General features: G+C 46.1%; 1 protein-coding gene across 6 annotated transcripts; it reads right to left on the reverse strand.

Annotated features, from left to right (window-relative positions):
* Positions 1–539: 539 nt before the first annotated feature.
* Positions 540–25249, reverse strand: LOC130513159 (pleckstrin homology domain-containing family G member 3). 6 transcript variants are annotated; one of them, XM_057011798.1, is made up of 19 exons: positions 25023–25249; positions 20368–20435; positions 11730–12271; positions 9661–9761; positions 8901–8970; positions 8776–8822; positions 8537–8687; positions 8272–8403; positions 7738–7920; positions 7522–7614; positions 7284–7370; positions 7174–7204; positions 6874–6975; positions 6300–6332; positions 5642–5664; positions 5051–5347; positions 4311–4427; positions 1923–3273; positions 540–1807 (listed from the first exon to the last, which is right to left on the reverse strand). In XM_057011798.1, the coding sequence occupies exons 2-19, from the start codon at positions 20414–20416 to the stop codon at positions 1167–1169; spliced, it is 4050 nt and encodes a 1349-aa protein (XP_056867778.1). In that variant the 5' UTR covers positions 20417–20435; positions 25023–25249; the 3' UTR covers positions 540–1166. The 6 variants fall into 6 exon arrangements, with proteins under 6 accessions (XP_056867778.1, XP_056867775.1, XP_056867780.1 ...); XM_057011795.1 differs by having other exon boundaries at positions 4964–5347; XM_057011800.1 differs by lacking the exon at positions 20368–20435 and having other exon boundaries at positions 4964–5347.
* Between the last annotated feature and the right edge of the window lie 927 nt (positions 25250–26176).

Genomic DNA, 26176 nt, shown 5'->3' on the forward strand with positions numbered 1-26176 from the left:
GACTTCTGGTCTGCACCAGTGCCGACTTGACGTGCTTGTCGGCTCGGGCGCTCGGCAACCTGACGCTGATGATGATGGAGCCGTTTTATTCATTTAAATCCACGAAATCAACCCCCTCCCCCAAAATTATTTCATTACCGTGATCAAATCAGCGCGCGCCATTTGTGCCCATTAAAAAAATCGATTTTTACGTGATTTGATGAGCAGATGGATCATCATGAGGAAGGACAGATCAGGATTTTACAAATATTGCAGTATGATGATGGGAAAAGTAATTCCAGATGGTCGCCAGATGCTGGAACTGTATTTTTAACCCTGCTAATTAGCACAGACACTTCTTTTTAAATGGAAGACCTGATTGCAGCGTCGCAGGAAACTAATAGCCGCAACAGGTATTTTTGTCATTAATTTCCACCTTCACCATGTGGTGAAAATTCAATTTACAATAAAATTGCTTCCTCATTAGACACACAACTTGCAGTGATGTTTGCCTGATGTGAGTTACACGCCTCTCGGGTAAAGACGAGAACAACGGCAGACACCTTTCTCTTTTTATTGAAAATAGGCTGAACTTCAAGTGTGAAAGAAAATATAATCTTCTCGGAAAGCAAAGTTTAAAAGGGCGCTAAGCGTCAGTGTGTACACGTGGCTGAAGATCTCTCAATTGTACAGGTTTTCTTCAACAATATTAACCAGCCATTATACGTATAATTGAGGAAACCATAAAGCTCCAGTAGTAAAGTAGGCGAGAGCGGTTTCAGAAGCTGTTACAGTAGATATGGGGGTTAATTACAGCCGTTGCTATGGGCCTGACAAGGAAACCGTCTTTGGTGGTGCGCAGAATTCTCCTTAGCCTCATTTTTCCCTTTGACACAGTGTAAAATACAGTAATCATAACAAGAATCCTCAGCTGAACCCAATCTGCATAAAACTGATACTTGAAGACGTAAGCATGGTTTTAAATTAACATGTATTAATTTACAGACAAAAACCAAATGTACAAATATTACAATATACATTTTTAAAAGGCGAGTAAGAGCCAATAATATTTTCATATCTACACGTCTCCTGTGTTGACAACAATGGGTGTACAAGATGTTTTCTTCTGAGGGGACCAACAGATAACATCTCCATGGGATGATAAAAAAAAAGAAGCTGTACATAATTCATGAAGTTGCACTCAGGCTCTGGAACTTCTCCCGTAAGCTTTTTACCAGATGACTTTCGGCTAACTTTGACTTTGTGGAGCAGTCCGAGCCCTCCTGAAGAGCTTCCACTTCAGCGTGCGTGGTTCCATTCTCTCTGGCTGCCAGACGCACCTGACCGCCTGTGCAGCCAGGACTCGCCGCGTCCTGGAGGTTCTGCACCTCGTGGAGAGGCAGAGACCCCAGCACGTGGTCCAAAGAGCTCCACCTGCAGAGAGGAGGATGAAGGGTGTGCTGTGCCGGATCCTCCTCGCCACGACTCCGTTTTGGGAGCGCTTCTGTCCTGTGACAGTCTGCTGCAGCTCTGCGAAGGTCAAATAAACTGTTGTAGTGGCTCGGGCAGCCCTGACATCCGCTGGTGCTGCACTTCACCATCCCATTTGGGGCCGTGCAGTTCAGCTTCGAGGACTGGGAGGTGTATTTGGTGCGCAGCTCCTGAACGTCGGGCCAGAGGAAGCGGTCTGACTGCATGCTGTGCGAAGGAGAAAGCGTCTGCTCAGGGCTGGAGGCAGATCTTGGGGACTGGACCGGGCTTAGAGAACTTTCATCGTGGATGAGCGGTTGATCGGAAGGACTGATGGACAGTCTCAGGTTGGGTTTACCTGTAGAGACAAACAGAAAAGAGAAAGCCACAGCGATTAAACAGCCCTTTCCCTTCGGCCTACACGAATTCGAGAAACAAAAACAGGCTTCTTGTTTCACTTGAACGCTCTTTACCTGACTTCTCCTGGGCAGAGGGCACATTCTTGAAACCTTGTTGGTTTGTCCCTCGGTTCCTCTGCCAAACTAATGGTCTGTTATTTTTGATGCGCTGGCTGTACTGACGCGCCAACTGGAACACTTTGTTTTTCATCCTTCCCATATCTTCGAGGATCTGGTCCTCCTCTGCACATTTCTGGAAGGTGACGATCTTGGGTAGGTGGGCCGGACCGAAATGGTTCTTCTCTTGCGTCGTAGATTCTTGAGGAGGTTCCTCCTGCACTGCTGGGAATGATGTCCTCAGAGAGGAAGTGGGGGATTCTTTTGGGGGAGGGCAGTTTTCAGACTCTATTGGACCCTGAGGAGGCTCTTCATTCATGCAAATTTCCAAAATGTCTGACTCAGTATCCAGTAATGTCCTTGAATCATCACAGGCCTCCTCAGGAATCTGCTGCCCTTTCTGGGCCATTTCCATATCATCCCACACCCTAAGCATATCGGCCGAGGGTCTGAATGCTTCCTCTCTGGGATCTGCGCCACTCTGTGACCATGTCTTGGCTTCCACTGGGCTGATCTTGAGTTCTGGGACCTTATGATGCTGAATGTTTTTACTCTTTCCTAGTCCAGGTAGGTCAAACACAGCCCATGACGTGGGGCGGTTACGAGACTGGCCCTTCCTGTATGCTAGGGCTGCCTGGTCCCGAGGCCCGACATTGAGTTGTTGGCTCAGGTTGCGCACTAGTCCGGCTGGGATGTATGAGAGACTTTCCCTGCGTTTGATGCTGAAGTTAGCGTCCTGGTGCTCGGCGTGTTCGTAGTATCTTCTGATCTTGTGAATGAGGAGGCGGTCTTGTTTAGAGAGGGTAGACCTGCGTTCCCCTTCAGAGAGAGTCCTCTCCTCAGGCTGTAATGGGGTCTCCTGTGGCTCTGGGGTAAAGTTAGCCACCACTTCGGTCTCTACCTCCAAGGCTGAGGGACTGTGCACAAATGGTGAGGAAAAGGCCAGTTCCTCTGACACCAGGCTGCTACGCCTGGACAGACTGCTCATGAAACCCTCCGCTATGATGCCTGCCTGGTCCAACACAGATACAGGCAGGATACCTTTATTGCCTGAAAGTACCATCTCTTCTTCCTCTGAGAGCCCCCCATTGCTCAGCATGCTTGTGTCCTCAGCTGGAAGACCAGAGGAATCGCTTTCAACATCTCCATCCTCTCCAGTTTCTCTGGAGCTGTCCTGAGACTCTGATGCCTTGAAGTTTTGTGGTACCGGAGAGGAGGGAGACAAGGGACTCTGAGAGCAACGTTCTGTCACCTGATGGTCCAGCTTCTGTTCTTCAGAGTCTACAGGGCCCAAGTCTGCCACCGTGGTCTAAGGCACAAAGATTACGTAATCAGTCCTGGAGTCAAATGTGACAGGGGTCAACTATGTAAGGAAATCTGAAGCATCTGCCGTTTAAAGCTTTTAGCTTTACAATATTTATTTAACTGACATTTTTATGGGGGGAAAAAGTCTTGGATCATGTGGTGAGTCTTGAGATTCGCCAACTGCTCTGTGCAGCCTTTATAAGTTAAACGGTTGGCACGTCCATGTCTTTGACTTTAACAGTGTTCCCCGTGCTGATGTCCTCTGACTTAGCCATTAATCTGAGTCAGTTTCCAGGTGGGGCCCCCTCCACCGGGCTGCCTGCAGCAGCAGGAAAGTGAAAAAAAAAGAGCAGCTTGCAGCTGTGCGTGGAGATAAGGCCGAGCAAAAATAATAAGCTACACTCTCACAGGAACCGGCCTGGAAAGTTACAGTGAGAATCAGCCGGGCACAGCTGTGAAATACGCGCCGCTCCTCTCGTCTGGAGTACTTATCGCAAAACAAGTAAATACATCTGCTGGGGTGTGTGTTTTACATCCAATAATGTGAGGATCTAAAGGTGAGCGGATGCTGCCGAGTCATCACTACGCACTGTTGTAGTGTAAATTTCCCCGTGTGGGACAAATAAAGGAATCTGAATCTGTTGGCCATTTGAGGCTAGACGCTAAAGTTCAAGCATTCGGTTTGCAACATCGGGGAAAGGCGGACGGACCGGTGTCAGCGGGTACCTGGGGACGTAGACCGCGATGCTTCTCTGTTGGACCATGTCAGGATTTGGGGGATTTAATTTATGGATATTATTTTAGCTCCAGGCGTTATTCAGTTTAGCCCCGGAGAATCCCCTGGCTCCGATCAAAGAGGAACCTCACTTAACAGTCTAGAGTAATAGTTAATCAGCGTACCATGTTCTACACAGAGAGCACTTTCTAGCAAATTCATAGTGCTGCACAGTGCGGTGACTTCAACTGAATAAGTGATAATAAAGCATGAGAAAAGAACCGTCCGTCAGCAGCCACAGATGGATTCAGGGCTTCAGTTGATACCTGTGCAGTCGGGGATTCTTCCACAGCCATCTCCTCTTCCTTATCCTCAGGTCTGGGAGGCGTTACCTCCTCGCTTTTGTCCGCTTTCTGTTCAGCCAGATCACCGCTCGGATCGTCCTGAAAGGACCGAGTTTATCATAAATGCTGCTCTAGCTCCCACTGCGGCGCAGCGACAGGCCGAAAATCCTTTGTCGGCCAACAGGCCAATCCATAAACCAGAACAAAGGAATATCACGCCGTATTACTGGCAAAGCCATTAACTTTCAAAGAATTCAACTAAAAGAGAATAAGATAAACACAATTACGAAAGAGGGGAGCTTCGCCATTATCATAACCATTTGCTAGACATGCTAATTTCATGATTTGAACAAGGGAAGCATCAATATTACTACTACAAAAGGTAGACGGAAGGCTTTGATGAGAGGAGAAGCATCAGAGGTGGACACGTTTGCGGCGACACATGCGGAGGTTTGAACATCAGATTGTGCACTTCCAACAGAATTCATTCAACCCGACACATCCAGCGAGTAGAGTGAAAAGTGGTGTTAAAAGGTTCTGTTTGTGTGTGAAATGATCAGATCCCCGAGGGAGAAAGAGAGCGGCGGAAGACTGGGTAAGGCGGTGGAATGGAGCAGGAAGTGAGAAACCCTCACCGTTGTGATGTGAGTAGAAAGCAAAGCCCTGGCTTTATACTGCCAGCAGGAGATGGCTGCCAGCACTGAGCTGGCAAAGTCGGCTACCTGGTCTTCTCCAAACAGTACATCTTCCTTGTAACTGTCCCCTTCTTCCTCCTCCTCCTGCACCTTCTCCTCTTTTGCCTCCTCCAGCTCCAGCCTCCCTTCACTGGGTGAAGAGCTCACTTTGGTGTCACTGTCAGCAAGACTAAGCTGCTCCTGAGAGCTCCTTCTGGGACTAAGGTCCTTCACACATTGGTTGACGGCCTGGGGCTCATCTAGACCCAAGGCCAGTGTACTGACACTAGAGGCTGTCTGGAGGCGGCGCCTCTCCCCGAGCAGCGCGCCCTCACTGTCTGCATGCTGTAGCGTGAAGTCACAGAAAAGGTGGACTGTTATTGCGAGGCCAGTGCAAGAGCCATGAAGTGACCGCGAGACTGTAAATGTGACAAAGTGATTGTAAAGCCGCTGCTGGTGAGATGGGATTTTTTTTCCAGCCAGAGACTTTCAAGGTCGAGATTTGTTCTCATGTTCTTCTGGAGGAAAAAAATCATATCTCACCACCGCACCTTCACCTCACAAACCTGCTCTGATAGCAGAACAGAAAGAGCACATTAAGACTTAATAAAAGGGAACGTTTGGACTGGAGGCGCTTACCTTCAAAACAGCTGCATGGAAAACTGAGATAAAGACAGAAACACAGTAGAACATCAACAAGGCTGAAAAGGGTCAGACCTTACGCGCAGAGTGTACAATTATGGTCAGGACACAATCTGCACCGGCAAATGTTAATTGAGGCGATAGTTAGGCTGCTCCGTACTTAAAGGAGGCCTTGTTATTAGATAAATATCAATTAGGAATGTCTTCCTCTCAGAGGCTCAAACTGGACATGATACAATTAGCCAGCATGTGATGGACTACTCCCTCACCAAGATGGCGTGGATGACACGAAAATTGCTCCTTCATTACATTGGTTTTGAAAAACTGATCTGGCGGAGGAGATCTGGGGACGAGGACAGCTCCAGGTTTCCCCATTTGTAATGAGCAATTAGAAAAGATGAGAGCGGAGAGACCTGATGGAGAGGCTGCATTTCACTATGAAGAAGAGCTCGTGTGTGTGTGACAAAGCCTCTGACCCGTGTGGAATATAATTAACTTCATTATGTCTTTTGATCTGTCATCCAGGTGTCACCAAAGGGTAACGCAGCACATTGAGAGGTGGATGACAGACATTCGCTGCTGGCTGTTCACTTGCTGCTCTGGTGCAGATAATGTAGACCACATAAAGCTCACAAATACAGCTAAAAGTACCAACCTTTTGCATTCTTAATGAGTTGTTTTGCAGGCTCTGAAAAGACAAAAAAAATCCATAAATAAAAAACATGCGTCACTGTCATTTGTAAGTAAAGAAATTCTTTAATTGACATTTCAATGAGTGTTTTTCTTGGCTCCACAGCGGGCGGCGAGGGATGCCAATCAATCCTGAAATCAAAGACCTGGATTTTGCAAATACGGTGTCCGTTGTGTTTAGTCGAGATGAGCTGGGTTTTTTCCCCCCTGATTCCATGAAAAATGGAGCAGAAGATGATGATTGACAGCCGAGCTATGCTCCTGATTACACAGGCAGGTGTGTGAACCCTGAAGTCAGCACTGCGGCTGAGTTTCTCCTGCGAACGGGGCTTCCAGCTAGACGCTGACCCCTGAATATTATCTGATTTTCTGTGCCATAGAAAGAGGTGATAATGTATTGTGATGTATAGTGGGTAAGTTACTGGACAGTAACCCTGTGATGCCAGTTTGGGTGTTATTCATATAGGAGTTTAACTGATTTCTGCAGAACTCCAACGTTACAGGTCCATGAAGTGAGAAATGAAGTAAAAGGCTTTAACCTGAACTCCTCCTCCCGTTTCGTCTACCAAGATGGAACTCATCCCTGTGGCAGCTCTCCGTCTTTTTCAGCCTCTCTGGACTATAGTGGTACTTTCCTGGACCTGAGCAGTGAAAGGATCTCGTTAGAGTTGACTAAAACACACACTAACCAAACCCCTCCACAGGCTATGGATGACAGCATCCCCTCGTTCCAAGAGAGAGAAAAAGCCTTTCTCTTTTCTGAGCAGCATCTCCGGTTGCTATGGAAACAGCTCAAGCGGTCCCACCAAAGCAAATTATTGTCAATTTGTAACACTTACTGTCTGAAATGTCCGAGGTGCCTTCTCTTGCCTTCAAAGATAAAAACACCGCAGATTTATAGGCGCTCGCTCAGAGCAGGAGGAATATTTGGAGCACTGAAGCTGTTCACCTTTTGTGGAACAATAGCGTTGTGGTTCTCCAGAATGAGCCTCTTGATATGCTGCGCCCACAAGCGCTTCTCTTCCACAGACTTAGCCTGAACGAACATCCGTTGTGAGGATATATTATGTTCAGACCGATACAGTAAATGCTGGTGTAAACAGTCACATTAGTCCAGAAATGGAACATTCACGAGTGGTTGAAACCCGACATTACGCCTTCAGAGAACCACCCGAGTCGTCATTTACCTGGACTGTATGGGGCTGCTTGGGGTGTTTGAAATGGATGACGCTGAAGAGGAGAGGATCTTTGGCGCTATCCAGCAGCATGAGGGTGGAGCACTGCACACACAATTAACACACTCATCCAGCTGACGCTTGAGAGGTCATCGACCTCCCACTGACGCTCCTTTATTGCGTTTATTTGCTGTTTTTGTGTTGCAGTAGGGAAAAAAGGGCCCATACCGAGATGTGGGTCTTGTAGACATAGTGTTCGCCCCTTTTCTTGGTAATAAGGAGCATCCTGTCGAAAAGGAAGAGGGTGCGAGTGTTCTTCGCCCGCAGAACATGAAAGGTTCCCTCCAGGGCAAGCTCTCCATAGGTGGTCAGGTCTGGACCCTTCCAGTTGATCAAAAGAGACTGGATCTCCTGCAGAGACACATGGTACATGGAAACATTTCCATTTATCATAATACGCTGAAAAACACTCAAAAAGGAAATCATTAAAAGCTGTGGCCTTTCACACGGAACCTGCTTTGACACAGGTTTGTGTCGCGTTCTAAAGGTTCAGAAGTTTCACAAGATTTATTTTTGTGGAGGAAGATTTTATTAGAACATGGCAAATGTGGCTAAGCCGAGTTAGACAGGACATAAGAAGGACAATAGGAAAATTAAAAAGGGCCTGAAGAACAAAGTAAACAGAGAAACAGCTGGCTGCATTCAGCATCGCGATAAACATAGAATAAAATGCTGCTTTGCTTTGGTGCCATGAGGTCTCACCTGAACTCTGACAGCGTGTTCGTGTTTCCTCTTCATATCATTGATGTACCAGGCCACTCCAGTCATGGTTTTGATGGCCTCTTGAATGACCTCATAGCCCTCCTCGTGTGGATCGAAGTGCTTGGCAATTTCCTGTAAGGGAGCCCAGCTCAGATCAAATTACTTATTGACTGACGATTCACAGAAAATGTGCATGCATACTAAACACAGACCAACACAAACAAACAAACACAGTGAATAATGTCTGATTGATGTCCTTCACTACCTGGAGAAGCAGGTGGTATTTTAGGATGCGCTGGACCGGCTTCAGTAGATAAGAACCCAACGGGAGGGAGCGCTTCAGACTGGCCTGACGATCCCTGAAAAACTTGGCCAGAGTTTTATTCCTCATACAGTCCGTCAGGGCTGCCACAGAGCTGGAGGACCGCAAATAAATGTGATCAGTTACTTTAAAAAAATCAATAAAATAAAATAAAATAAATCTGTAGGAGTCAAAGAACCTACTTGGGATAGTTGGTGCAATACTGAGTGTATATTTCAAAGTATTCACTCTGAAAAACAGAAAAATGGGGCTTTATTTTGTTGATATAACATGATATTATATGTCAGCACTACATTTTTCCTCTCACCTTATCCACAAAACACTGAGCGATGGCCACGGGGTCATTGTCACACATGTCTAAGGACTGCAGCAGTTCACTGAAACAAATAAATAAAAAGTTGAGCATGTATTGAATAAAAAGCCCTGAGACGCGTTAGGTATTGTCGCCACTAGAGGGCAGCAAACATTGTAATCTCGTGCAATGAATCACGCACGCACGTACACAGACTTGGAAATTTGTGCTTGAATTTATAAAAGGAACCAAACAGCAAGACAGTGTTAAACTTGTGTGAATTTAAATCGTGATCTGCTGCTCCAGGGCGGTATGTTACCCTTCACAAGGATACTTGGCAGTGGGTCCAAAAATGTCAGAATTTTCCACGTGTGTTAGAATAATTACTTCATATGGCAAAAACTGTAAATCACAACCACCCCCATTTGTAGCTCAGAGTTATACAATAGCCCTGACGTTAGCAGGGAGGCTCCTCGCAGTGAGGGGAGACAGGAATGTTAATGTGTGTTTTGGCATGTCGTATGGTCAGCAACCAGCCCCGGTTAGCATGAGATAAATGTAAAGCAAGCCGCACGGCCATTTCCATGACAACAGTCAACAGTAAAAACTGGCCCTTATTTTGAATGCTATCCTTTTAAAATGTATTTTCATCCATCCCATCACAAACTGATACATTAATCATTTTACTGGGAGTTTTCAGACTGCTTTGACTACTTTTATTCAAAATGTACTTTATTCATTATATATATTTATGATAAGTATTTATGATTAGTACCTGTTGAACTCATAGATGTCCTCTATGTTTCCAAACAGGGCACACACTTGCTCTGGTCGAATGGGGAGATTGCTCATATCAATAATGTGAGCCAAGTAGTCCTGGAAAACAGCAAAAAAAACGTGAGTTAAAAAGGTCAGTTTTTATTTACAAGTATTAGATCATAAAAGCACATTCGAGCTCTTACCAGCAGGTGGCGCATAAACGGAAAAAAACATTTGATTTTCATATACCACATGAATTCACATTAACGCGGGACAAATGACCGTTTTGGCAGCTTTATTCTCCTGAGTGGTTGGATGTGTGATTCCCTGAACTGTGTTTAACCTGAACTATAGAAAACCAGTCTGCTCTGCTCTATATTTAGAGGCACGTCTCCGAACCTCAGGAGTGGATAAAAATATCTAATAACACACTGACCGCATATGCAAGCATCTGGATGATCACCCTCCGGTTATGGCTAATTACACAGTCCTGCGGCAAACAAACAACTGCTGACAAAAAGAGTAAGCTGTCGAGAGACAGACAGACAGACAGACGCACTTAGCGAGTGTAGAAAGAGCGCACGAACAAACAAACGTGCAAACACGCCCATACTCACGGACAATGTGGTGCAAAAACTCACAGAAACGCGGCACATTGGTGATGGCTGGTGCAGTGAAAACACACACACACACACACGCGCACGCACGCACGCACACACACACACACACACACACACACACAACTTTGATCTGCGCCAGCCACGACCTTCGCCTCATTTAGGTAGTGTTAGATTTTACGGCGTGCTTCATTGGAGGTTAAACGGTGCTGTGATGGAGTGTTGCGTGCGTGTTCAGGCCAGGCGTTAAGGACGTTCTCAGATAGCCCAGCGGGTCCCCAGATGTCCGCTCCACGGACAGATGGGAGATCTGAGAGCGAACGAGACAAAACACTAAGGCGGAGAGAACAAAATCTCACCAGCTGCTTGGGAGTTCGGTGAAACGCGCCCATCTGTCTGACTCAAGCATTTGCGTAGATTTGAACTGAGCTGCGCGGGATCGATATTGGGCGGGAAGGGGGGAAAAAAAAAAACAGCGGACGTAGGTGGAACGCTGCGTTCCCACACGAGGCCGAGCGGAAAACTAATTCATCGCCTTTATTTTGTGGTACGGTGAAGATGAGGGGTGTTTGTTTTGGCCCGCACGACCAGGAAGTTGACTGGAGCTGTGCGACCGGGCCGGGCCCCAGAGGCCTCCGTCAGGAGGAGCGGGTCATCATTCAAGCAGCGACGAGGAGGGGAGCGCTCGCAGACGCCAGACGCCAGCACAATCAAGACCCAAGGTGAGGGGAGGCGCTGGCTGCTCCGCTGCTCCGTCGGTGGCTCTCCAAAATGCCTCACATGTTAAAGACATTACCGGCAGTGCAGCTGGGATTCTTCCTGCCTTCAATGGAGGAGTCATGAAAGACCCAGAGGCCGCAAAAGGCTTCTTTGTCCGAGGCCGTTTTCAGATTACAAAAAGGAAAAGGATGCGATAAGATGGAAGCGGCCGGCGGACCGGCTCATCTGTTTATGCTTCAGGTCCGTGAAGTGCAGCAACAGAAATCATAAAACTCTTTTCTGGCACGAGGAACCCTGCTTGTGTTTGAGTTTGGACTGTTTGAAGTTCATAATCCTCGGCGGGAAACTTTCACTGCACTGTAAATACACCGATTGCTTTATATACAACTTCATTGGGTGTTTGGATCACAGACTGCTCCGCCGGTTTCACTTCTGTGGAACAGCGATCTGCAAGCGCGTAGTCGGCGGACGCCGAGCGTGCACTTTTGCATCAACTGAGGAGCAGAAAATCCAAAAAGGAGCCAAATAATGAGAACAAACTGAAACATCCACAGAATATTCCCGCCTCATCTGAGGTTTGGAACACAGTAAATACATAATAGTCTCTACTGCATGTGTCTGGAATCCTGGCTGGTTCACTTCTATTAATCACATCCCAAATGTGCTGCAGACAAAATGGCTGCGTATTAATCCAAATCAAATGTGGCGTTTCTAGACTCAGTAGCAGCTGAGCTCAGCATGGACTCACCTCCACGATGCTGCGCAGGTCCTTCACATACATGCGTTCCGTTTCAATGATCTCCATCACTACGCGGTCCACGTAGGTCAGCTTTGGGTTGGGCGCCATGGCGTCCGTAATGACGGGAGAGTCTTTGATGTACGGAGTCTCCCCGCTGGCTTTCCTGTTGGAGCAGCCGGTGTTGCCGTTCCACTGGTTTCTCATTCCGTTTGATGCCAGCTGCTCGTGCCAGCGGCCCCTGGACCCTGTTAACGCGGGACTCTGGTCCCCAGTCTGGCTGCTGGTGCCTTCGGGTGGACTCAGCTCCAGGTCGATATCCTCCTCGCTTTGTGCGGGCGGGGTGGTGGAGGAAGGAAGCGTAGCAGTGCTCCCGAAAAGGCTGCGACCATCACGGGATGAATCCGAGGACAGGGTGGACACCAGACTCACTGGACGCTCGCCCTCCTTGTCCGGCAGCTCCACGCACAGATGGCCGCAGCAGTCTGCGCCCAAATCGACGTTGGCCTGCTCATGTTCGCTGGTGGGGAGGGACGGAGACAACTGAGGAGATTCTGTGAGACATGGAAGGAGCAAAGACAGAAGGTGGATGTCAGGAATCACAGAATATTTAACATGGATAAACAGACACTTCACACCTCGTGCTTTAACAACAGCATGCACTTCTCTCCAGGGATTATTATCTTTACAGCTTTTGAAGCAACCTTTTCTCGAGCCAGATGGGGCACAAAGTAGAGGTTTACAAAGTAAAGCCCTGTTTGACTAATTACTGACATGGCCTCAATTAAAATGGTGCAAATTCTGTGGAAAGTTCAGACATTTCCTATTTCTGCTGGCTATTGAAGGGTGAAGCTTGGGAAAACAGAAGGGTGGGAGGGGAACTAATGGGAAAAAAAACAGGGAAGTGCACCAGGAACATTGTTTATATGTCTTTACTGCTCTATGTTCAATTTTAAAAGAAAAAGCGAGAGCGTATTCAATTTCACATCCTTCTCGGGCATGTGGGGAACTTTCCTTACAAATGTTTCCTAAACAGATGAAGTCATGCTGGTGTGAGAATAGAGCAGCCACTGTGCACAGAGCTCCAGTGCTTTTCTCTATGTCCTTAAATATTCACATTAGGGTCAAAGCGGAGCGGTCCGACTGAAGAAATATGGGTCTGTCGTGCAACGCGATCCCAGACCCGTAGCTGGAACTCTACCAGAAACAAAGCAGCATTAAGAGAAATATTAAATGAAACGTCTCGGCTAACTGATATTGCCAAGTGGAAATGGGGAGGATAATTAGCTGTGGATAGCCAACAGATGTAGATTCGGTTATGAGGCTTTTTTTGTCCAATACGGCCGAGCTTTAGAACTAAATATGGTCACCAGTTGGTGCGCAGCTCAGCTGATGAAGATACAATAAACACATCAAGGTACTTTGCTAATGTTCAACAGGGTCAAATCCAAAACCCAAAATGTTCTCTAAAAAACAGGGAATTATCTTTTGACTTATCGGTCCTACACATCTGTAAGAACATTATACTTGTGACTTTCAATAAAACAAACCGTGCCCTTCATATGAGAGCTTGGGAAGTGCCCAGAATTAGTGATTTATGAGTACTGAAAATGACGACGTGCAGCTGGATAGCGGCCTAAACATTAATCAAAGTGTGTTAAAAGCACACACATTTCCTTGTTTTAAAGTTTCCATTAGTCAGCAGTGCTGCAGCACTTGCTCACTGGTCCACACCAACAGCTCAGCTACCACCATGCTAAACCAGGAAGGACCTGACCACCAAGGAATAAAAAAAATTCAAAACACAGGGAATACGGGGTAACAGGAGTGTTAGCGCACTGAATCGGAACAAGGCATCTGCTTCCTACACCGCTCCGCTCTCTCGGTTTTGATATTTGGCGTGTCTGGCATGTGGAATTCTTTTCCGCCTTACTTTTCTTCCACACACACACAATATCCCTCTATGCTAAAGCGGCTTGGGCTCATCGTCTGCCAAAGTCTGCAGCCAATTTCGAGTTAAAGGGAAAGCAAAAAAAAGAGCAGGAATCAGCAGGGCCTTTTATTCTACATCTCCTCAAGGATACCCCAAATGTGCCTACTCCATTAGAAACCCGCAGTTACCTCCAGACTGGAGTCCATCACCGTCTTCTGCCACGTTTGATCAGACACTTCAGAGGCCCAATCTGCACACGGCCATTAACTGTGACAGAGGAAACGACGCTGGGCAAACGTCTGTGTTGAAAACAGAGCTTGCAAGCAGGATGTGAATGATGTGCTCAACAAGCAGGCCAAAGATAAGAGTCCAGCCCAAAGGGAGTTCTATCACACGGGACACAGTGGACTCTTGATAACTCCACATCGTCAAGTGTGCGTCGCCGATGACGACTGCCCGAGCTCCGATGCCCCTAAACGCTGAACGCGACGCAGTCGTTCGGTCGGCTGGGCGACGGGACCGAGGGAGAGCAGACGTTCTATTTCCACGCCGTCCTCTGACCGTCTGCTAACATTTTTAACTTGCGTGTGAGGGATGTGTGGCCACGGTGGCAGCGGCGGCCATGCCGCCCTGTTGTTAAGGACCTGAAAGTGTCTGGCAGTAAGGATCTGAAAGTGTCTGGCAGTAAAACTCGGCCCCTATTCTTGCTATCGTGAAACTACTGAATTCTATTTGTGGCGATAATCAAATTGGGTTTTAGGAATCAATGATCTTATCGTTCCTGATGCAATAAACACATATGTGGATAGCTTCTGCTTTGAAAATTGTTGAGATGAAGGAGCCAACGGCACAAACAAAGGCCTGTGTGGAAATACGACACATAATATCTTATCGGGATCAGGCAATTTAACAACTGAGCCAGATAAGAAAAAAGGGTTCTGTCCACTTTAAGACCAAATTGTTTTGCAATAACTTTATTGGAAGGAAGATTATTCTTGGAATTCTGCCTTTGAAGCCCAGATACCACTTGTTTTGCCAATGGCAGCAGAGTGAGCTCTATAAAAAGAAACCACCATAACAGGCATGGGGAGCAGGACGTGCAAGTTCAAACCATCTATTTTGTTTTACAGAAACACGCATATAACGTCTGAACTGGACCATAAACAATTTAGCTGTCAGGGTGAGATTACTGTTCTTAGAGGTGGAAGGTCTTCAAACAATGATCATTACTGCCACAACAAAATCACTTAAAATAAATGCTCATGCCGATGTACAACATTCAACAATAACAAGCATGTGTGGGTTGATTTAAAAAAAAACCAAAAAAACAGTTGTCCGCCAAAATAAGAGCACACACAATTGTTTCGTTAGTTCATAAATACTGGAAATGGTTCGAAAAAGTACACGGTTTAGAACGCACCATATTTCAAATTTCAAAAACACAAACATTCCAACAAAGGCCTCCTTTGTTCCAGTTAAACTATACAATTGTTAGCTCACAGACAACCATTAACCAAGTCAAGGCTGATCGGACGATGTTTGTAGAAGTTTGTACAAAGTCTTTCTGAAGGTCCACATCAAATAAGTAAAGTAATTCTTTGACATGATCTAATTATGTGTGAAGTGACTTAATGTCAGAAGACAAACTGGTTGGAATTTCAGCTTAAAAAAAAGAAAAGCACCCCAGACCCTCATTACAATTCTTTAAATTCCAGCTCCTGGCCGTTAAGCTGGGGTTCACACTGACAGACAAAGGTGTGCTGATGTTACAGACGTGACCTCCCCTTCCCCTTTTGTTGCCCATGAATCCAAAGCCCCTGTTGACTTTAATGCAGTCCTGCTATATGCTAACGTGAAACTGGTGAAAGTGGATTGGAATGAAGGAATAAAGGAACTGTTGTCCGGGATAAGACAGGTGGTTTAGGGAACGTGCCTCAGTAGACAGACAGTCACTCACACGTGGGGCTTGATGACTAAACAGCCTGCAACTCACCGCGAAACATCGAGCGACTCCATTTAGTTAACAATGCAGACAGTTTATAAACCGGCCTGTCTGTGACATCAGGCGTCTGAGATGGTGCAGCAGGTCAGAAGAAACGCTGAAACACCCGAACACCTGGCTATTACCGGCACCCGACACACCTGCGCATGCCCAGCATTGGTGTTTCTTTTGTTATTTCACACGGAGGACATTCTTTTATAAGGAATATCCTGACTTTGGCACGCTTTGTACTGTAGGTAAACATTAACACCGTCGACACATGCACACGCCATGGAAGTCATGCAAACCAGCCTCCATGCAAATTCCACACAGGCCCTTCCATTGTTGTGTCTCGCCAATAAAGGTGCCCAAACCGCATATCTGCTATTTCCAATGACTGTTTACCATCAGGAGGAGGGTAAAAGATCTATTGCGTGACATCATGTCCCGTAGAAGAATAAAGCCAGGCGGATGATTACGCATCGGCGGAGAAAAATTACAGTCTGGAAAATTGTCACAAGGTTCAACACTGACATGTGTAATAATGCTGATGATTCTGGTAAAAATACAGGTCCTCACATTACCTGAAAGACAATGAGATGTATCCACCAATGCCAGCATCAAGAGAGCGTGAAAGGATGGCGTCTATAAGCCTGGGACTTTTTATTATGATGAGCCCCGAGTGTGCAACACATGATTTATGAAGAGCGTCTGAAGAAGACACACCTTTATGATGACACGGTTCAGGCGGCTCTACCTGAAGCCAAGGTCAAAATGTTCAAGTTTTAAATTTGAAACCGCATTTTAAAACAACCGGCGCTGTTCTCGGCGAGGCTGCCCCCGTGCTCGTCTGTCCGACACGTTCCTGGAGATTTTCTAAGCAAATCAGAGGCAGAGACACAAAGATGGAGATCAGCGTTCTGGATGCAAATGTTGATCTTCAAGGTTAACACAGCAGTGACGCAGTCTTCTAACTTCAGCTTCGGTCAGCTACAGCGAGGCAGCTCGGCCTCTTTAAAGCTCATGAACGCCCCATGGAGAGCATTTTTCCTTACACAATAAACAACGTGACAACAATAAGGACTGAACATCCCACCTAAGCAACAAGCCCGTGCCTGCTCTGTTAGTAATGCGCAGCTGCTCCCAGGAGACTCACCCTGACTCATGGATCCGATGGGATGAGTAGGATCCAGCAGATGAATCATATCTCAGCATCAGGAGTTGCTGCTTGCATAACGCATTACAACTAAAATCTTCGCAATTTCACTGTTCATTTTATCACATTGGGTAATCTGGGAGGAGAGGCTGAGCAGCGATAGTTCACTGGAGACCTGGCACTTCATATTTAACTTCTATCCCTCCGGGGCCAAAAGACGCCTTGTTAACATTTGCAACATTTATTACGACATACCTTCACAGAGGGAGTTCAAAGCACGTCCTTTTTTTTTTTTTTTTACTTCACTAGCACGTGTAAGCTCAAGTAAGAGAATTTTCCACATTAAAAACATTGAAAATGGTGGAAACAGTTTTTAATGTTATTTTCTAGGCAATATTCAACAGCTAATCTGCTAATACAGAGGGCATGACCCTGCGTCTTACATCGTAATAAAACCCTTCCTCGCCTCAAGAGCCCGTCTAAATTTCCACCTTCAACACCCCTTCACGACCTCTGCCCGGAGGCTGTTTGAAGACGGGGAAATTGTCCTGATCCCCTGATCTGATCCCCTTGGGAAAACCTCCTCCCCACTTGACAATGGCTGCCTCAGGAACACAGGAGGTACCTCTGAGGATTAGCCTGTCATGTCCTCCATTATCAAACAGCATGAGACATAAGACCTGCGGCTAAACAGGATTTGACGGACTGGACTGATTTCTTATTCGTTGATCGAGCAAAGAAATTAGGTCACTACAGCTGTTTCCAGGTTTATAGGTCCTGTTTAACTTGTGTGTGTTTTTTAGTGTAAAAGAAGCTTTCAAATGTTACGTTAATTATTAGCCTGAAGGTCAGTAAATACATTCCATTACAACGGTCAAGGGCAGAGATATTGTGTAGGTTTTCAGTGAAACCCGGCATCTTTCAGGCTTTCTGCACCGTGAGACCCTAATATTTGTATTTACAAGTTGTTAATACAACTAGCAATGTAGAAACTGACCAAAAGGTGGATGAAGTGGGTAAGGAGGGATGTCCTGTGAATCTGCCAGAGGAATTCTGGATAGGTCTGTTTTTCCATTGCTGGGCAAGTAATACTGTTTACAAAATAGCCCACCTCAGCCTGTGCTGCTCTTACACTAAGTTTCTACCAAAAATGTCATAAAAACTGCAACTGTGAGAGCATCTTAGCCATTGCACCCAATGTTGTGCCCCTCCCCCAGGGCTCAGGCCTAAACTGTGAGAATACGTATGAGAATCGAGCCCTATGGAAACAACTTGAAACAATCAAAAGGACAACATTAATCCTGTATACTTCCCTTTGTGCTCAAAGCTGGACCGTGAACGATCCAGCTGTGACAGCTAACCTCACTGCACAGGCATGATCCTCTTAGGAGGATCCTTCATTTAACAAGCCCCCCCCCCCCAAACTCTCCATTTAACAGCCTTCAGCAAGACCAATTCAAAGGCTGCATTTCCTCTGGAAATCACAGCCCACAGCTGGCCCCGGGGTGTGAGTTCACTGTGTAGTCTGCAGCGTCAGTGCTAGGCTGTTAGCACCTCTGTGCGGAGTCCAGGCCGATGTTGGGATGGCTGTGTGAAGTGGGCTGCACAGGAGGACACACTCCATTTACTTCGCATTAAACTTTTATTCATGTGGAGCATTAGAAAGGATGTTATGCTTCTATGATGGTTCCCTTTTAGGCCTTAATGATGCCTCACTACTGACAGGTTAGTCTCATTTAGAATGCTTTACGCCTATTAAAAGTGTCCTTGTTCTTACAGACATATATGTATAACATGTGCTGATGTGTGCCTGGATTAAGTGCCATGTTGGTGAATGATGAAGGGGTTCCCTTGATTCAGGGGTTCCCTGATTTATCTGGGGTAACTGAAGATCCAACAGAAACACCCAAAACAAAGAGCCTAACTAAGGGGTTAATTCAGCGGAAGGACTGCACAGGAGGAATGTCAGTTCAGGAGGCTGTAAAGTCATTTGCATTGAAATAAATTCTTTTACAGGCACAACAGGAGTCAGAGACAGACAGGGGAAAGACTACCTGAAGCTGGCGGTGATATAGACCACTAAGGAAAGGAGGTTTGGTCCACGAGCCTGCTCCACATGTCTATGTCCACTGATCTGGAAAAGCTGTTCTCAATGGAGATGATCCACATGCCCACCTAAACCCCCTTTAAAGCCTTACCTTCTGAACACACAGCTACATTCCAGCTGGGGTTAAGTGGGTCAGAGGGAACACTTATCTTGGAACCAAAAAAAAAGATGATTTATACCACTAAGCTTGGCGGAGCTGCTGTCCCTGGACCGACAGGCTAGCTGGGCATTAGCCCGATGTGCATAATGTGATGCATTACATGTGGCGGGGATGGTGATCCCACTGGATCATGCCATATTAGAACTGCCAAAAAGGTTATTTACAGCTGAAAACTATCCAGGAACAATAAGGGATCCACATTTGTTACTCACAATGAGTGGTTAAACATTTGTGTGGCTTCTCTCTTAAAAACATGTGAAGTGAGTGAACGATGTCCCCAATAACGATGTGATCGAGACAGATTTCTTAGTGCAAAACTAAAAGAGCCGAAGCGGGACGGTCACAGAAACCTCTGTAACACTTCCTGAGCAGAAAAGGAGGCTTCCTTTCACCCCGTGCATTCCTCCCGTCTGTTAACCACATCCAATCATCGCCATCATTACCGGCATCCCTACCCATTAATTACCAGCCATCCATCCACAATGGGGAGCTGGAGCAGTCATGCTTTAACTCCAGCTGGCATAGAGGGTCAGTGAAAACGTCTCGGCTGAAACTGGGTGTTCCGACATGCCAGGCTGATTTCACCCTGGACATCTGAGCTGCAAAATGAGCCGTGAGGGAGGAAGAGGGACGCATTTTCACGAGGGTGGCACACGTCCTTCCAGGCAGACGCCCTCCTTCTAGCAAAAGCAGAAGCAAAGGGACGGGCACAGAATAAAAAGAGAAGTACAGACGAAGAGGTATTCTTCATCAAAAGCGGAAGATGAGAGCCAAATGTGCTCAGCAGAGACAGGCGGCGTGGGGGCGGCGAGCGGGTTGGAGGATAGCGTAGACAAACAGATACAAAGAGGCCCAGTGTCCACGCTTTAGCTCTGCAAAGATAATGAACACTAAAATAATATGTAATTTGAGTGCCCCCCCCTCCCCTTCCACTGTACAAGGTCAGCACCGCTGGCTGCACAGTCTTGGCTGACTGTGATTCTGACACGTTCTGGTGGACGTGCGTGTGTTTAGGGGTTTCGGCCGTGTGAAAGGGTTTGGCTGAGCTCCACAGCCACACAAAGAGCTTCTCTGCCGGTTCTGACTGTAGGAGGGACATTCGCTGCGCTCTCTGCTCTGCCACTCACAAGCGCTTGATTTCCCCCGTTTGTCCATTTCGAGTATTTTTCCATTCAACTCTGCAGCACTTCTCTGTTCTGTCCCGGAGAACCAGATGCACCGCTGAGAATCATTTATTGGAAAGCCATGTTATATGACGAGTCTAGAAACAGCAATTACTGGGGCATAATAAATGTAATTGCACAGGTCTTTACCTTCCCCCATCGGGCCCTGGTGGAGAGCAGAATGGGACTCCTCTGGCATGGCACTCAGGCCTCAGGACCTGACAGAACAAAAGGTGGAGCACATAACCAAGTCAATGAGGGGAATTGGAGGCGATTCGGCATTTTATATCACCCTTATTAAGAATTTTTCACTCTTTTCCTAAAACATGTACCATCTTTCAGCTCAGAAAGCTGCTTCAGTGAATCAAGGCCTCGCCTAATAAAAAGGAAATTCTTCCCATTCCCCTCCTCCCCGCTCTGAATTTACACTTGCTAACATATAGCAAAGTCAGGGCTGTGGTATGCACAGCAGAGGAAAGCGGTCAGTAGAAAAGGGCAGGAGGGGCATGCTCAATTTACTCCGCGAGTGCTGGAACAGAACCAATAGTTGGCTGAAACGGTGAAACAAAAACAGATTGTGTCATTAGTGAAGCTAGATTACAGGTCTGCCTCTTGCAGGATGTGTTTTTCGTAACACTTGTGTTGCGGTGGTACTTTTGAGGCATACGCCAACAGCTTCTCACGTGGTTGCCTCTCTGGCTTCTAACGGCACATTAACGATGAGCGTCGTGCATGAGAACCGGCTCCTCTGTGATTCTTGGTGAGCCTCGGGCCTTTTTAACATCGCATTCTTGGGCCAGCTAGATCAGAGGAGCGGGAATTCTTCAGGGATTAGGATGGGCATTGTTCCTAGTGCATTTTCTGGCTACTGTACCGACCTGACAGCCACGCCAACCTGGGTTAAACCGCTGCCAGGAAGTTCGCCAATTAAGATGTGCAGGAATGCAGAGAGGGGGAAGACTTCAGGAAGCTGGATCCACACATTAAGACCACTGCCCCATCGTGGGGTTTATACAGCCACAGCCTACATGGTAGCTTATTCAGGGAACAATGGGGTCAGCAGCCTCATCTTTTACTATGGTCTTCAAACAGACAGACCCAGCTACGATAATATTACTGCATATTTGAAAGCAAAGATTCGAATTATTGAAGCGAGACGAGCAGCCCTGTGCTCAGGCAGAGGACAACTGTTACAAAGACATTCTTAAAAGGATAAATCCTCCTCAAACGGCCCTTCAGCCAGCTCGGTCAATTCTTTTTCAAGTGGCAGGTAAGTTTGTGAAAACTGGATTTGCGTTGAAAGACGGGCTTTGAACTTGTCCTGGTGAAAAGCACCCTAATAAAAAAAGAACCCTCTGGTAAACCAAGCTACTGTGACCCCTGAACTAACCCCTAACGACCAGGCCTAAGTTACGACTATTTCTCCATCTTTGGTTGCATAGAGGCTGAAAAGAACAATAGAGCCATAACATTCATTGTAGACAAAAAAAAATCTCATCAATGCTCGTAAGGGTTTAAAATGTGATAGCTGCAGCATCCCAGCACATCTGGTCAGAAAGTAACAACTGGAACCAAGGTACTCTGTCCCTCAACATTTGTGCGTATTATCTGTAGATAACGTCAAGGCAGCAGGACACAGGAATGTGGTGTAACGTGTTTTGCTAAGGATGGGGGCACCAATAAACAGTGGATGCAACCCAGCATTCCTGCCAAGCTAACTGACCACCTGTGCTGTTGTGTGTGCAACTAGTCACAGTTTTGCTCAAATGGAGACCATCTGGTTCCCACAGCTGATGACTGAGTTACCCACAGTATGAACCTCCCTCCAGGGAAACTGCAACTTGCCCATAATCGAAGACAGATGCAGAGAGAGCTAATCGGATGGCTATTTAAAGCAAAGTTTGCTTCTTCGGCAAGACTGATAAACTTCACCGTTCCTCTAATCACTGGCCTTTACACTGTCTAAAAACCAACAAACATGATTTAAGGGGACAGATTGGAAGAGTATACAGTCCTGAAAAGGGAGAAATCTGATCAAAAACACCATATATGTAGGTATGTAAGTATTAAAAAAGGCTGACTTGAGCAAAAACACAAATACACCCCATGAAACAAGACCTCAACCCCAACATATTAAAAGGGGAAAAAAGTGTCCTTGGGGGCTGATAGCCATCAGACACATGTATTTTACCACCGACAGCCTGTCGCAGTTATGAGAGAAGTGAAACCACTCAATGTGTCTGCAGAGGAAAGCAAAAAAAACTTTCACTGTCTCAACAGGACAGGCTACTGGGGGCACAGACATGTGAAAGTAGCTCAAATATTTACCAAATACCAAGATGGTTGGAGCTTAAGGCCTTTGTTTAAGCATAAATACTGATCATACAGTATTAAATCATAGCAAATAGTGTAGTATCTTCAGATCAGTGGGGGGAAAAAAGAACAATAACTGAGAGTTTATCATTCCTGCAGGGTGAAATCACTCCATCTTTGCTCACAGCTCATTACGCGGAGTAGATTGAGCATTTGCGCGCACAAAAAGAACTTTTGTGAACAGATTAGCATCTTAAATTGTTCTTATCCTCCTGAAAGACAAGCCAAAGGGGAAGAGAAGCTAAAAATAGCTTACGGAATTCAAGCCGTACTCCTCCGACAGTTGGGGACCGCGCGGCATCGTTCTGCATTGTTTGCCTCAAAAGGCCCGCGGTAATCTCAATTTATGACACGAGCCCCGTGGGAGGTATCGAGCCAGACATGGCGGTGCAGGTCTTCTATGCAAGACCATCAGTCAGGATGGATGTTTACACTAAGAATAAATAAAACTCAAACATGAGATGGAAGGCAGAGGTCCAAAGTCCTGCAAGGTAACACAGAGAGGGGCTTTATTATTTCGGCATCGCTGTTGTGTTTGCCTTGGGAGACCCCTCTCTCACCTCTAACCTTGTCTATGGTGGTAGAAAATATCCCCTGACAAACAGCCTTTTCTCTGAATGCCCTTTTTCCCACATCACTCCTGCAGAGTGTCCCCTGACAAACAGACCTGAAGAGACTAACAGCTTTTCATTCACTGAGGAAAACAATGAACCCTTACCGCTCCTTGCGGCGTCTCAATTAAATCCGCAGCTTCCTCGGAAAAGTGCCGCACAGCCAAAACACACGAAATTCTTGTTTTAGCTCATTTTAGGAAGACGAAACCTTGATGTGGGGATCTATCCCTTTGCACACCCATAGGGCACTGTGGGAAGTTCTGCCCATGCGGTGCCTGTAGGCCAGCGCCAAAATAGCCTCTAATGGGAAAATAATCATTCCCTGCTGTGGTGACAAAAACGGGACGGAGCAATTTTCACCTATCCCATCATTGGCATTTAATTACAGGATGCATACCTGGCAGATGAACTTTGGGAACGCTATTTTAATGGGCAATTAATAAGTGTAGAGTGCCCCTTTAAACACTCTCCATGCTATACACCAGTGGCATGCAGTTAGCTAAATGATCCAACAAAATGTGCGGCAGTGTTTGGAAGAGAGAGGCTGAAGGCTGCTGGGTAAAATTAGATGGGAGCCCTTCAAATAGAGTTGGCCTGTGCCCATTTAAAGGTGCATTGCATCTTTAGACACGTCGCCGATGCAGCTTTTGAGCATCTTACCGGCAATGTGAGGAGGGCATGACCTCTGGTGTAATGTTTGAACAGGCAGGCTATTCACACTCGCAGACACCAAGCTGTCAGCTCTCGTTTAAGCTTGACCTTTAACTTTCACGGTGTAATCCAAACTGTAACTTGTAAATGCTAAAAGTTGTAAGGCACCTAGCCTAGTAAAGCCAATGCTGATGGTTAACACACGTGCCTTCTGCAGCTCTCTTAGTTTAGAAACTATATTAATATATACTTTAATTGCCAAATTCTGAGGTATAAGAGGAACTTGGGCAGTTTCTTATCTGGACCACCTAGAAAGGAAGTGGGTTGGTTTTTTTTAGACAAGCAACATTTGTCTGAAATTAAGTCTAAATCTTATTGTGGGGAAGGTCAAGTGAGGTCAGATGAGTAGAAAATGGAACTTTTCACTGGTAACTGATTGATTTTGTCCCATTCTTTTTCCAACGGCTGGGGAGGAAAGTCATTGACATATGAAGAGCCCGCATTTAAAGACTGGCTGTGTCTCACCAGGGTGCTGATTAGAGAAAAAAAGCTATTAGGCCAACATGGCACCACAGGGGATGGGAATGGATGCAAGGAAAGAGGAAATGGCAAATGATTCAAAAGCAGCATGAAGTTTAGGTTGCCTTACAGGGAAGGAATGACAGCAATGTTAAAGTCGGGGAATTCTCATCTCCTAAAAATACAGCAACTGATCAAAGTTCACCTTCAGCTGAGAGTGTTTTGCCTCATAGACAAACATTTCTTATCTGACTGAAACTCCTGCACAGCCCAGATCTTGTAATTCTGAGGTGGTGAAATTTGAGAAAGAGACAAAGTCATGATCTAAAATATGTGGGTATTATCTATAGATAACGTCGAGGAAGAAGAACACAGGAATGTGGTGTAATCTAGAGGAATGCATATATTTAAATGATGCATTTGCTGAGTTTCTTATTGTTCTTCGTGTATTCCTGCAGAGACTGTGCAACCTTTCGCTGGTCAGCTCAGAAACGTGGCTCTTAATGACAATATTAACACATTACAAATGGTCATTGTTTACGAAAGAACCACAGAAGATGTTATCCCTCGCAACTAGGTTAGCTCGACTGGTAGCAGGCGGCGCTTAAGCTAAGATTTGGTAAAGTTGTCAAAAAGCTGCACACCTACCGAATTCGCCAACTTCTTTCCGTCTACGATCCCCCAAATCCTGAAAACTCGCCTCGGGTTCCTTGGTGGAAAACCTCAGTACGTTACTTGGATAACTTTTCACATGGTAAAAGCCACTCGGACGCGAACACACACACGCACTGACACACGCAAATCCCAGCGCAGGTCATCGGCTCTCGCCGCGTCCTCCGGCCGAACACACACTGCCCGGGCGGCGAGGGGCCGTGAAGTGCCCGCGCCGCGTTCACTACTATCGGAGATGTAACCGTCGATTGTTAGCGCCCTCAAGCGACTTGTAAGTCAAACTTAGTGGAATCATTTTTACTCGCAAATAATCATCAGTATTGCGTATTTACAAACACAATATTTATATATCCTCAACGTAACTTTATTTGTTGCTGAAAAGACTATATTCTGAGCCAAACAATTCTAGGTGGTTTAAATTACTATGTCTTTTGAACGCAACACAAACGGTCTGTTTTTGACAGCGGAGTCTGTTTGGTGTCACCGAAGTTTCAACATCTGGCGTCGGCTGAATCGTGTTCTAACAGTTTGCAGTAATCTACAGGGGGACACAATAATTCTGTTTTCTTTATCTAAGTATTTTCACTACCACTCGTGGTGTGTATGTTCATGCGGGCTTGTGAAAGAAAATCGTAAATTGTGAGCCTGTCAATTACATTTATGACTGTCAGGTCAGTAGAGCCCTGGACTCACAAAGGATGGCTTCAGAATCAATTGGGTGAGCGCTAATTTATGTCTGGCTGATTAAATAGAGAGGGGCGCTTCACACAACCCCCTTCTCTGCCTTCTCACCACACGGGCTGCGGAGAAAACAATATGCCACGACTTGACTGGAAGAAAAGGCATCCTGCATGCTGAGAATACGAAAGTGCGGCTCCAAGTTTTCTGTAGGCCGATAACTTAACCTTTAATTCACTGTGAACACGAAGAAATGCAAAATCGGGATAGTAACTAGGTAACGCGTATTCACATTTAGCCACGCAATAAGTGTGAACCATTTAAGTACCACGGCCGCCCTCTGGTGGTAAAATGCAACAGTGCATCTATAGCCAGGGGAGGAAAATGTGGATTCAGTAGTAATTATTGTGTTAAATGTGCACAACGGACTGCTAATTTTATTTACATTTATG

This window comes from Takifugu flavidus, chromosome 16 (assembly GCF_003711565.1).
Source record: "Takifugu flavidus isolate HTHZ2018 chromosome 16, ASM371156v2, whole genome shotgun sequence".
In the NCBI taxonomy this organism is placed as follows: Eukaryota; Metazoa; Chordata; class Actinopteri; order Tetraodontiformes; family Tetraodontidae; genus Takifugu; species Takifugu flavidus.